Here is a 13,454-nt window from a genome sequence, read left to right as displayed (position 1 = left end):
TGAGTTCGAGCCCCGCATCCAGCTCCGTGCTGACGGCTCAGAGCCCTGAAGCCTGCTTCAGATTGTGTCTCCCTCTCTCTCTGCCCCTCTCCTGCTCACACTGTGTCTCTCTCTCTCTCTCTCTCAAAAATAAATAAATGTTAAAAAAAAATTTTTTTTAAAAAAACTATCTAGAAGAGATCAGTTAACAGCTCTCACCAATGCTTAGTGTTCAATATCCCAAGTATTAACGTTTACATAATTTAATTCTACCAAATTCAGTTTTGACCTTCCTAAACCAACTCCTAAAACTGAAATTCCTTTCCATGATAATTTGATCAGCATTTTTCTAATATTCCTATTATCACAGGAGTATCTACTTTGGAAGCTTGGATTCACAAAAATCAGCTCACTAAAACTTACGAGATGAAAGCAAATATCCACTGACAATTAAATGAATAAATAAAATGTGGTATAATCACATAGTGGACACCAAACTAACAAAAATAATGAACGATCACTCCATGCAAAAAATGGGGCACATTTCATAGATAGTTTAAAGAAATAAACCAAACACAAATCTTATGACATGATTCATTCAGGTGAAGTTCAAAAACCAGTCTGGGGTACACAAGAGTTCAGAATACGGGGTTACCATTTGGGGTTAGATAGTAACCGGGAGGGACATAACCAGGTGGGGGGGACAGTTCTAGATCTTCATCTGGTGGTGGTAATAGGGGTGTATACATATGTAAAATTTCAGCAAGCTATACACTTGAGATTTTGAGTACTTTCCTATATATAAATTATACTTCAGGGAAAAAAGAGAAATTCAAAAGAAGAAATACATTTTGCCTAAACTACATCCCAACCAACCAAATCAGCATTAGAAAGGGAAAGACACAGATACTTGAGAGTCTATATATCTATTTCACAGGGAAAAGTCTCCCTCCCCTCCCAATACTGCTCTCATCACAGATTTTTCATCTCTTCTTGTGTAACTGCCTACTTTTACACATGAAATAGGATTTTTTTTTAAATATGGACATAATAGATCCTAACAGTTTGCATGTAACTTTAAAAAAAAATTTTAATGTTTATTTATTTTTAAGAGAGAGAGAGAGGCAAGCAAAGTAGGAGCAGAGAGAGGGAGACACAGAATCTGAAATAGGCTCCAGGCTCTGAGCTGTCAGCACAGAGGCCGATGAGGGGCTTAAACTCACGAACCCTGAGATCATGACCTGAGCCCAAGTTGGATGCTTAACTGACTGAGCCACCCAGGCGCCCCTGCACATTAATTTTTATAATTATTTCATCTATGGCTTTTAAGAATGACTTTTACAAGTAATAAATATTCTACTTACAAATTGTTAGGTTCACTAACAACTTGAATTTTTGTGGTATTTCTCATATATGGCATTCATAGTAAATGTCCTAAGTGATATCTTTGGAAGTTCAAAAGGTCTTCTACATTATGAATCCAGTAATCAGCAATTTTAGTCACCTTCTGTTATATTTCATGGTTAGAGTCTAACTATAGAATTGATTAACTCCAACATACATAAGAGAATTTTATTCTAGAAAAAGGTTTAGTTCACCTCTTAAGCTTACAAAAGACTAATTTCTTTCCTCCTATACTTTAAAAACAACCTATTTTCGGGGCGCCTGGGTGGCGCAGTCGGTTAAGCGTCCGACTTCAGCCAGGTCACGATCTCGCGGTCCAGGAGTTCGAGCCCCGCGTCAGGCTCTGGGGCTGAAGGATCAGAGCCTGGAGCCTGTTTCCGATTCTGTGTCTCCCTCTCTCTCTGCCCCTTCCCCGTTCATGCTCTGTCTCTCTCTGTCCCAAAATAAATAACGTTGAAAAAAAAATAAATAAATAAAATTTAAAAACAACCTATTTTCAAAATATAAGTAGCAATTCAAAAAAAGAAAACTGTGTAGAAAGCTGTTTCCTTCACAAGAGAATGAGAACTAAAAGTCAGAATTTTCCCCTATAATTTAGAAATGTTTGGTAAATGTTTGGGTGGCTCAGTCAGCTAAGCATCTGGCTCTTGATTTCAGCTCAGGTCATGATCTCACAGTTTGTGGGTTGGAGCCCCACTCTGCACTCTGCGCTAGCAGCTTGGAACCTGCTTTGGATTCTCTCTCTTTCTCTCTGCCCCTCTCCTGCTCCTGCTGTCTCTCAAAAAAATTAAAATAAAAAAAAAAGATTTGGTAAAAATCTCAGAATAGTCTTAGTTTTAAGAACTACTGAAGTTTTTGTTTGTATCGAACAGAAAAGAGCTCATGTTCATGTGCTCTTGTGTTATGATTACTAACTACTTAAAATGAAAACAGTCATCTATTTCTAAATCATATGTAAAAAATTTATATTTAGCTCCTTTAGTGAACTACACCCTTACCCAGGTCAATAAAAAGGACATATGAAGTCAATGTTAGCCATGTTCATCTCCTACCTCCCTCAGTTAGCATCCCACCTTTGCAGGCAGATAGGTTAATGAAATAAATTCAAACTATCTCCTTCTTTAATTTCATTCTCTTAGGAAAAGCATGACCCACCACCAAATCAGTGTAAGCTGAGGCGTGTTATCCCAAAACTCAACAATGTTTAATGCCATTTTCAATTAACAGAATAAATTATTTATAGCATAAATTCTCTATGGAAAGCATATCAATGAAAATTAATAAAGATATTTCAGCCTAGAAGCCACTAACCAGGTGTGCAACCTCACTCAGGCCCTCATAACCTTCCCGTGGCTTCAGCGTCTTCCCCAGGAAAAGAACTGCAAACACATGACACATGTGTGGACTGCTACTCTCCTCTGAACAACCACTACTAATTGATCAGAGATGGATTCAGAAATGGCACCTGAGGTGAAACTTATCTGTCATTGCTAGGCAAATGATCTAAGCTTCTTTCCCCTTTGAACATTCGGTCTGTGACCTACTTGGAATCAAATGCATTTGCAGGAACAGCTCAGACACACATAAATATGATATATACAAGTTTACTTAAGGAGTCAGAACCTCAAATATCATCTTTAAAGGCACAGTCTTTAAAAAAAAATGCCACTATTCATTTCTCTATTTCAGATGTAAAACTGTGGGAAATAATCAAGTCTAAATGGATGAAATACTGTATCTTTCTCAATTTGCTAAACATGTAAAATAGTGTCATTTAATATGAATTACATTCCTGATACTCAGGCATTCCTGATGATGCCTAAAGAGATCCCTACAAAAAGAATTTACTGAAAAGCTTCCTGGAAAATCAACTGTTACTTACCTTAAGGCAGATGCATACACACCCAGTTTCAGATTAATATAGAACTCATAAAGGTGAGCACCCTGACAAGAGCTTAGATAATTACATAACTCTGTCAAAGTGTTATTTCTAGCATCTTCACGTGGCTTCTGAATGTCAAACGCCATGTAAGGAAAGCCCTTTCTTCTAAATGCTCCACTCCAAATTTCCAATTCCTTCTTCTTCGTCCCTATCAAATTCCCATTCCCTCAGCCCCAACTTTCAACTGTTAGAAAAACACTGATTTAAGTAAAATTATTTTTTGCTTTTTTTCAGAGGAAAAATTCCAAAGTCAGGAAGGGGGAGGGAAATAACAATTGCCTGGTACCATCAAAAAGTATTTGGAATCAAATATAAATTTGATTTATATTTATTAAAAATAAATCAAGTATAAATTTATGGACAGAGGGAGATTCAATGATCAAAACAGAAAATAAGTGTTTACAGCAGGCTAGTTAATGTTAGGTCAGGGAGACATGGTAACTAAGAGAAGACCCATTCCTGACAGAAGTTAAACTAGCCAAGAAAAATAAGTAACTAAAGCAGTTTCAATGAAACAAATGATTAGTGCCATGAGAGTTGGGAGAAGGACATAATATAGTCTTAAAAATCAGAGAAGGCCTCGGGGCGCCTGGCTGGCTCAGTCCTAGAGCATGCAACTCTTGATCTCAGGGTCATGAATTCAAGCCCCACACTGGGCGTGGCCCTACTTAAAAAAAAAAAAAATCAGGGAAGGCCTCCTATGAAAAGATCAGCCAAGGATATAGCAACATTTGAGAAGTAACATGACACAGCTGAGGAACTGCAAAAACTACAGTATACCTGACACAGAGAAGCAAGATATGAAACTCAAGAGATTATCGAAGACCAGGGAAGCCACACTAAGGAACCAGACTTTATCTCAAAATGTAATAGTCACTGAAGCTGACTTATTTGAAAGGGCACAGGTGTACTTGTACAAAAGTCTCTATCAGCCTACTTCACCCATTATTGTAAAGGTGATCAAAAAAAGGGGAGGCGTGAAGAAGTAACCAAAAGGGAGAGAACAGTGTATCAGAGGCTTTAAAATATACTCAGACACCTTGGGTTAGAGCTACAATGCCTGTAACATAGATGCTCAGTCATATGCATCCATATGGACTGCACGCAAAATGGAATTATGGAGATGAGGAATAATCAAGAACTCAAACGAACTTAGATTACTGTCTTAACTGAGAAGTCTTAGCAAGAACTGGATTTTTGTAAAATGAAAGACACAGCTCTTACTGTTTTTTGTCTATTATTTTTAAACAGGGTTGGTTGGCTGTTTTTTGTTTTTAACTGGGTTCAATTTAAAAGACACTATTCACCTTGTTATACATATATCTAAGCATGAAGTCCAGTAGAAATGATTTCCCTTTACGAAAAGCTCCTGCCACGGATACCACTACTATGTTAAGATCTCGTATGTGTTCCTGTAGCAATATCTGCTCCAAAGCTTCTTCATCGAGCTCAAAGTTATGGTCATCTTCATGAGCAAGAACAATCTGTACTGGACATGGTTTCTTCATAACCTCATCAGAGTTTACTAGGTCATCATCTTCATGATTCTCACCTAAAATTAAAAAAAAAGAGAAAAAGGTTACTTGAATTCCTGCATTACAAACTTCTCCTAAAGGATCACAACTAAAGCAAAATTTCAAATAACTTCCCCTTTGTTACAGAGCATCTGCAAAAAGTGATATTCAAGTACATATTGGATTTCTCACTCCCTCTATAGTAGGACCAAGAATATTGCTGAGATTTCCCACTATACACACAGATAAGCACAATACTAAGTATAGCCTCTATTATTAAGTCTAAACAGCTAATTATGAACAGTAGCTGTTTCTTGAGCACTGCATTATTCTATAAAGAATTTCTGCTACTGTATGCACACTGAAACCGGATCTATGCGAGGGGAGGTGGGGGGGTGTCAATTTTACCTAATAATTCAAATTCCAATTTTCCTGGTAGGCATTTCCTGGATATTATTCCAAGTTACAAAGATTAAAACATATGAATTATAAACATTTTTCACTATGAAACTTAAATGGCTACACTAGGGTCCTAAGAAGTTTCTAAAACCGACACTAATGGTAAAGCTAACGAGTCCCTAATTTAGTAAGAGTAACCTAATAGTACAGCTTCCTTTATTAAAGCAAAGCACAGGATTGATGTTCTGTTGGAAAACCAAAATGAATAGTCAGTGAGGTACAGAGTTATATCCTATAGTTTCATCTGCCTCTGGGCTCTTACAGACCACAACCACCATTTCAAATTACCTAACTCCCCAAAACAGGTGTATCAACTCTTCCCTTGTTCACCCAGCCACCAAAACAAGGTAATCTTTGCAAAACTTTACTGAATAGTAATGAAGAAATAACGATTAAAACACACAACAGCAGGAGATGCCTGTGTCACACTGACAGCACAGAGCCTGCCTGGGATTCTCTCCCTCCCTCCCTCCCCCTAAACCTCTCCTGAGCACACACATGGTCGTTTGTTCTCTCTCTCAAAATAAATAAACACTTAAAAAAGATATGCAACAGCAGAGACAAGTTTCTAAAGTTTAGGTTTCTGTCCTTTTAATAAAACAAAACAAACAAAACACCTAATAGCTAATTTCAGAGACTTCTATCCCTTGTCAGGCTTTCTTCCCTATCAATTGCTTGATCCCATGTAGCCAAATCACTGGTAGGGACCTTATCCTCCCCCACCCCAACATTTTAAGAGACTCCCCTTGAGTCTGTCTACTAAATGACCCTTTGCAATCTAAGGAGACATACAGTATCTACTGTGTTCAGTGCAATGACAGTCCCTTCTCTCCCAGGAGACAGCCAGTCCACTGAGGAGTGGCATATTAGTAGCCAACACAGCAAGAATACCTTATCCAACTAACCACTATTCTTAAAGATTATATATCTACATTCATGGCTCTTTTTTTCCCCTAGAAAGAAATATCTAGCTTGTTTGATTTGCAAAAACTAGGAGAGCCTTTTCTTCCATCACAAGGCACCTTTAACTGAACATAGCAAAAGCAGCAACACTATTTCAAAATGTGCTACAAACAGTGACAATATAAAGAGCAAGCAATTTCAAAGGAGAATCATTGGAAGTAAAAGCAATCAATATTTAATTAAAGACGATATTATCACTTCCAGTTTCAACAGTATACAAATACAGAATGGTACCTAACTGGTCTCCCTTTTTGCTCCCTCCTTTAAACCAATCTAGGGACGCCTGGGTGGCTCAGTCGGTTAAGCAGCTGACTTCGGCTCAGGTCATGATCTCACGGTCCATGAGTTTGAACCCCGCGTCGGGCTCTGTGCTGACAGCTCAGAGCCTGGAGCCTGTTTCAGATTCTGTGTCTCCCTCTCTCTGACTCTCCCCTGTTCATGCTCTGTCTCTCCCTGTCTCAAAAATAAATAAAACGTTAAAAAAAAAAAAAAAAAAACTTTAAACCAATCTAAATTCCAGAGTAGTAACAAAATAATATAGATAAATGTGACTGTTATTAAATTACTCTCCTTAAAATCACTGTTACAGAGCATTAACAACTAAAATCCTACACATACCTTATAAAATCCTGTACTCACTGCCAAATCTCTCCTGCCCCAATGCATTTGGTGCTACTCTTGCCTGTGTAAACTACAAATAGACAAGTTAGCCTTTTTTCAGATTCTTATGCTACTAAAGCTCTTTCTAGACTCATATTTCACCAAGGATATTCCTTGTCTGGAATATTCTTTTCCATGTTGTTGCCCTAATCAACTCATGCTTATTCCTTAAGCCTCCGTTTAAACGTCATTTCCTAAACGTCATTTCCTCAGGAATATCTTTCCTAAGGTTCCTAATCAAGTTTAGTCCTCCTATACTCCCCTAATCTAAATCTACCCATCATTTGAATATTTATGTAAATGCTTATTTATTATAGGTCTCCCCCTCTAGACTGCCAATCCTCTGTTTAAAAGCCTCAATTAGCTTCCCACTGTAACCAGAAAATATACAGAAAAAAACAAAACTCTGAAGGTCCTGACCATGACCTCCACAGTCCTATGTGATCTGGCCCTCGAAATCAGGACCTCTTTCTGTTCCTTGAACAGGTCAAACCTGTTTCCCACCTTAGAATCTTTGTCCTGTGTTCTCCCCTGTCTGGAATGTTCTGTCCCTAGAAACTCATGTGGCTTTATCTTCCATCATCTAGGTCTCAGCTCAAATGTTCTCGTAAGTGTGGCCTTCCTCGACCATTCAGTCTACAGACCCTTCCACATCACTTTAACAAAACAGGTTTTGTGGGGTTTTTTTCCATAGTCCTTTTCAATATCTAAACCCTTTTTCATTGTTTACATTTGTGCCTTATATCTCTCCCTCCATAGAAAGTATATACCACAAAAATAAGAATCTCAATCATCCTGTTGGCCACTCTATCTCCCAGCACCCCGAATAGTGCTTGGCACCTAGCAGGTGCTTAATAAATATTTCTTGAATGAAAGAAATTTACACGTTTTACTCAGGAGTTTTATACCTACCTGCCCCTAGGTATTTTACAAGCAAATCTGACAATCACATAACTAGTTTGGGAAAATACTTCCAGCAACTCAAGAGTAGTATATTTATCACAAAATTACAGTTACAAGTATGAAGTTCTACCAATACACTAATTAAAAAGAACCCAAAATGAGTTAAGTGCTAAAATATCACAATGACCAAATTTGGAGATTGCTGATTTTGTTGAAACCAACAAACAGTCTTGTTCTTACTGTAAAGAAAGCATTAGTTTCTTAAAAATAAAACAACAAGGGCCCTTGGGTGGCTCACTTGGTTAAGCGTCCAACTCTTGATTTCAGCTCAGGTCATCTCATGATTCATGAGATCAAGGCCCACACTGGGCTCTGCACTGACAACACAGAGCCTGCTTGAGATTCTCATTCTCTGTCTGTCTCTCTGTCTCTCCCTCTCCCTCCCTCCCTCTCCTCTCTCTGACCCTTCCCCACTCATTGCATTCTGCTTCTCTGTCAAAATAAACATTAAAAAATAAAGAAAAACAAACCACTTGTTTTTAACAAGTTATTAACTTGAAATTTAACCTAGATTGGTTGACTACAGTTACCATGTAGCCAATTTTCTTTTATTAGCGTGGATAAAGATAGGTACCTCAGATACACAGGCAGCAGGTGTCTACGTTTTTGTCACCATTTCTAGGCTACAGACTTCTAAAGTGAAGTGCAGAAACATGTTTCAAAAGCATGATGGAGCACAATGACACGGTTCACTAAGTTTACTCCCCCACCATGATTTCTCTACCATTTTTGTACTAACTACAGACACAGTACTTCATTCATCAAACACTGATATAAGCAACTAAATATAAGAATTGTACATTTCATCAGACTACCTGTAAACATTAACATTCAGTGATTACCTACAACTGGAAATCTTTTTAAATTTGGCATTGCTCTAAGATTTTAAATTGAAGTTAAATGCTAGGCAGAGAATAGTGATTCTATTTCCATTTTTCAATGCCAAAAAATGACTGAAGTAGACTTTGACCATCCAATAAATTTTCCTGATTCACTGTTTCAAGTCAGTTCTCCCCCACTCTTCCGCCTAATACATCTTTCAAGGTCAAAGGTGAAAGATACCTAGAGCAGATCAACTGTTCCTCAGCTATTTCCCCATACTTAACACTAAGTATACTTAACCTATTTGCCACAAGGCCTACAAAAGACACTTGTCTAAGTAAAAAAAGATCAGTGGTTGCTAGGGGTTGGGGGGGAAGAGACAGGACCAGGTGGAGCACAAGGATTTTGACGGCAGTTAAACTATTCTCCCTGATGCTACAGAGATAGACGCAAGGCATCATACATTTGTCAAAACCCACAGAATATACAACCCCATAAATGAAGCCTAATGAAAACTGTGGACTTTGGGGAATAATGATGTGTCAGTGAAGATTCATCAGTTGTAACAAAGGTGCCACTCTGGTGTGGAGCAGGGCAGCTGTTGGTGTGTGGGGACAGGGGGTACATGTGCACTCTGTATTTTCCACTCAATTTTGCTATGAATCGCTCTAAAAAAAGAAGTCTATATAAAAAAAAGACATTTGTCTTTTGATTGCTCTTTAAACACACTGATCTTAAATCTGCCAAATTCGTACAGTCAGTATACATTCCAACAGCAAAATTTACACTTCAGAACTGACCTAGATCCGTCTGCAAACTTCAGGCATAATTACACACTAAGGCAATATAAGATGCTAGAAATCTGCATTACAATAAAATGTTACTAACGTTACATTATTTCAGCCCAAAATTAAATTTGTAGAGAGAGAACCAAGTAAGGAGTAATTCACTTCTCAAAGCAATGAAAGTATAGTTATTCAAAAGCAATGAAAGTATAAGTTATTCACATTCCAACTAAAAACTTGAAACAAATTCTTATGGAAAGTAGCCTGGATTCAGTCTACTCAGTCTATTTACAAAAATTAGCAGTTTGACAAAAGCAATGTTTTGGTGTCTGGCACCTGCCCTCAACATTTACACCCTATAACCATATGAAAACAGTATCTAAGTATTCAGAAGTTTATTCTAGCACGTATTTTTTAAAGCCTTAAAGAGTTCATACCACGGCAAACCTATTTGTAGGAATTTGTTTGTAAGAAAATAAAGATGCTAGGGGCGTCTGGGTGGCTCAGTTAAGCGTCCAACTTTTTATTTAGGCTCAGGGCATGATCTCTCGGTTCGTGGGTTTGAGCCCGCATCAGGCTCTGTGCTGATAGCTCAGTGCCTGGAGCCTGCTTCAGATTCTGTGTCTTCTCTCTCTGCTCCACCCCTGCTTGCACTCTGTCTCTCAAAAATGAATAAAGGTTTAAAAAAAAAAAAAAAAAAAAGAGTACAAAATGATACAACCACTTTGAAAAACTTTTTGGTAATACCGTATAGAAAGTTAAACATTTTTTCCCCCAAAAAATCTCTATGCCCAATGTGGGGCTTGAACTCACAACCTCGAGATCAAGAGTCACGTGTTCCACTGACTGAGCCAGCCAGGAGCCCCAGTTAAACATATTTACCATACAACCATCAATCACACCCCTAGGTACTTAAAAGAGAAATTAAAACATTATGACAAAAAACCTGAAAATGAATGTTCATAGTAGCTTTATTCATAATGACCATAAACTGGAACAACCCAAATATCCATTTACCAGAGAACGCATAAGTTGTGTTAAATCCATACAATGGACTATTACTTAGAAAGGAAAAGAAATGGGGGCGCCTGGGTGGCTCAGTAAGTGTCTGACTTTGACTCAAGTCATGGTCTCACGGTTAATGGGTTCGAGCCCCGTGTTGGGTGCTGTCCTGACAGCTCAGAGCCTGGAGCCTGCTTCTGATTCTGTATCTCCCTCTCTCTCTGTCCCTCCCCTGCTCACGCTCTGTCTCTGTCTCTCAAAGGTGAATAAATGTTTAAAAAAAAAAAAGAAAAAAAAAGGAAAAGAAATGAATTACTGAAATACACAATAACACTTATAAATCTAAAAAGCTATATATATACTAAGTGAAGGGAGCCACACACAAAATGCCATACTGTCTGAGTCTACACACATGAAATTCTAGAAAAAGTAAAACTACAGTAACAGAAAGCAGATCACTAACTACCAAGAGCTGACGGTAGGGAAGAGAAACTGACTACTGCTACAAACTGAATGTGGGTCCCCCAAATTCATATGTTGAAGCCCTAATCCCCAATGTGATGGTATCTGGACGTGGGGCCTGTTGAGGGGGGGTAATAAGATCCCGGGGGCAGAGCCCTCATGTACGGGATTAGTAAGAGACTTGAGAGAGAGAACCTCTTTCTCCACCTGTGAGGACACACAAGACAGCCATCTGCAAACCAGAAAAGAGGACTGAAACCAAATCGGCTGGCACCTGATCTTGGGCTTCCCAGCCTTCATAACTGAAAAATAAATGTCTGCTTAAGCTGCCCAGTCTATGCTAATTTGTTATAGCATCCCAAGTTAAGACAACTATAATGGGGTACAAGGGAACATTTTCAGATGATGGAAATGTTCTATATCATGATTGTGGTGGCGGGTGATGGTGGTTACAAAACTATGCATTCATCGAAACTCATCAAAGGTACTCAAAACTCAGTGAATTTTATGTAAATAATTTCAGTATGGCAGATTTTGAAAAAAATCACATGCAGCCTATTCCCCTTAGCACTTTCATTTATTAAATGAGAGGATAAAGCAATACAACCAACTTATTAATCATTTTCCAGAACAAAATATTCTAATTAGTATTGTCCCCATCAAGGAATACTGCCCATGAAGGTTATACTCCAATGTGATGAAAAATTAGAGCTGTCCAGGGGTGCCTGGGTGGCTCAGTCGGTTAAGCAGCCAACTTCCACTCAGGTCATGATCTCATGGTTTTTGACCTTGAGCCCCAGGTCAGGCTCTGTGCCAACAAGCTCAGAGCCTGGAGACTGCCTCAGATTCTGTGTCTCCCTTTCTCTCTGTCCCTGCCCCATTGGTTCTCTGTCTCTCCCTCTCTCTCAAAAATAATGTTAAAAAATTTTTTAATAAAAAAAAAAAATTAGAGCTGTCCAATAATTCCGACATTGCTCAAATTCAATTTAAAATGTTTTCTCTTGACCTGAATTCAGGAGCCAGAAAATATAATTTTGAGTGTCTCCAATGGTGAAAAACATACTCCTCTGTAAATGAATTCCTGTGAATCCACTACCTTATCATGCCAAAATATTTTGGTTAGAAACAAAAAGGTAGGGGCGCCTGGGTGGCGCAGTCGGTTAAGCGTCCGACTTCAGCCAGGTCACGATCTCGCGGTCCGTGAGTTCGAGCCCCGCGTCGGGCTCTGGGCTGATGGCTCAGAGCCTGGAGCCTGTTTCCGATTCTGTGTCTCCCTCTCTCTCTGCCCCTCCCCCGTTCATGCTCTGTCTCTCTCTGTCCCAAAAATAAATAAACGTTGGAAAAAAAAAAAATTTAAAAAAGAAAACAAAAAGGTATATGGGTATTGAGGAGGGCACCTTTTGGGATGAGCACTGGGTGTTGTATGGAAACCAATTTGACAACAAACTTCATATATTGAAAAAAAAATAAAATAAAATTCAAAATGAAAAAAAAAGAAAACAAAAGGTATTAGGAAATTACTAATAGTTATTTTCTTAAAGAACTCAAGACAGCTGTTCATACTGGGGAGGAAGGAAGGGCTTTTTTTTTTAATCCTACAAGTATTTTAAGCATCAACAGATTATATATATGCTTTCTAGAATACATGTCTAGAAGATACATGAGGACATTCAAGTTCTAGTACCTATGGCTAAAATTAGCCTCACTACTTAACATCTAATATATCACTCACAGGGGTTTTAGAGATTAGGCAGCCAAATTCACTCATTTTACAGGTAAGGAAAACACAGGACTAGACTTCTATTTGCAGGGAGAACTGGGCCAGGTCTTATTAGTGTTTTTCCTCTCCAGCAGGGCTTCTCAAACTTTAACATGCATATGAATCACTTGAGGATCTTGTTAAAATGCAAATTCTGATTCAGTAAATCTGGAGTGGAGCCTGAAACCGCATATTTCTAATTCCAAAGTGATACCAACACTGCTGGTCTCAGAACCTAATGAAGTACCAAGGATCACCGTATTTTACAGGTGTTAATATGTAAACTAATTTTATTTTGTAGTTTCTACCTATGTTAAAGTTTTCACAGAAGGAGAAAAATTTTCAAGCCAAACTATAATCCTGTATTCTTCCTGGGAGACTGCTATTATTCTGATGTAACTAACTTCCAGCCTAGCCACTGAGGGTTCTAGAAACAGCGAAATAAGGCAGTGAACGTAGATATCCCTACTTTAAAAATACAAGTGCAGAAAAATGTTTTAATATGCTGACATGATACATAGCTGGGGTTGAAAATTATTGGTCTGGAGCCATCATCAGTCACCTGGGTGAGCTTTTCATTTATTTATTTATTTTTTTAGAAATTTATTGTCAAATTGGTTTTCCATACAACACCCAGTGTTCATCACAAAAGGTGCCCTCCTCAATACCCATCACCCACCCTCCCCTCCCTCCCACCCCCCATCAGCCCTCAGTTTGTTCTGTTTTTAAGAGTCTCTTAA

The 13,454-nt window shown here is 38.4% G+C and overlaps 1 protein-coding gene across 3 annotated transcripts in view; it reads right to left on the bottom strand.

Annotated features, from left to right (window-relative positions):
* The window catches only part of ATL2 (atlastin GTPase 2), a 58,691-nt gene that overhangs the window by 28,833 nt on the left and 16,404 nt on the right, over nt 1-13,454 (bottom strand). For 2 of the 3 annotated variants that reach the window (XM_030311282.1, XM_030311280.1), the window contains exon 2: nt 4,633-4,877. The exons of the other annotated variant lie outside the window; for it this stretch is intronic. In XM_030311282.1, the coding sequence (XP_030167142.1) occupies nt 4,633-4,877 (245 nt within the window). The remainder of the gene's footprint in view (nt 1-4,632; nt 4,878-13,454) is intronic. 3 annotated transcript variants of the gene reach the window in all.

The sequence above is a fragment of the Lynx canadensis genome, chromosome A3 (genome assembly GCF_007474595.2).
Source record: "Lynx canadensis isolate LIC74 chromosome A3, mLynCan4.pri.v2, whole genome shotgun sequence".
In the NCBI taxonomy this organism is placed as follows: Eukaryota; Metazoa; Chordata; class Mammalia; order Carnivora; family Felidae; genus Lynx; species Lynx canadensis.
This window is presented reverse-complemented; position numbering and strand designations above follow the sequence as displayed.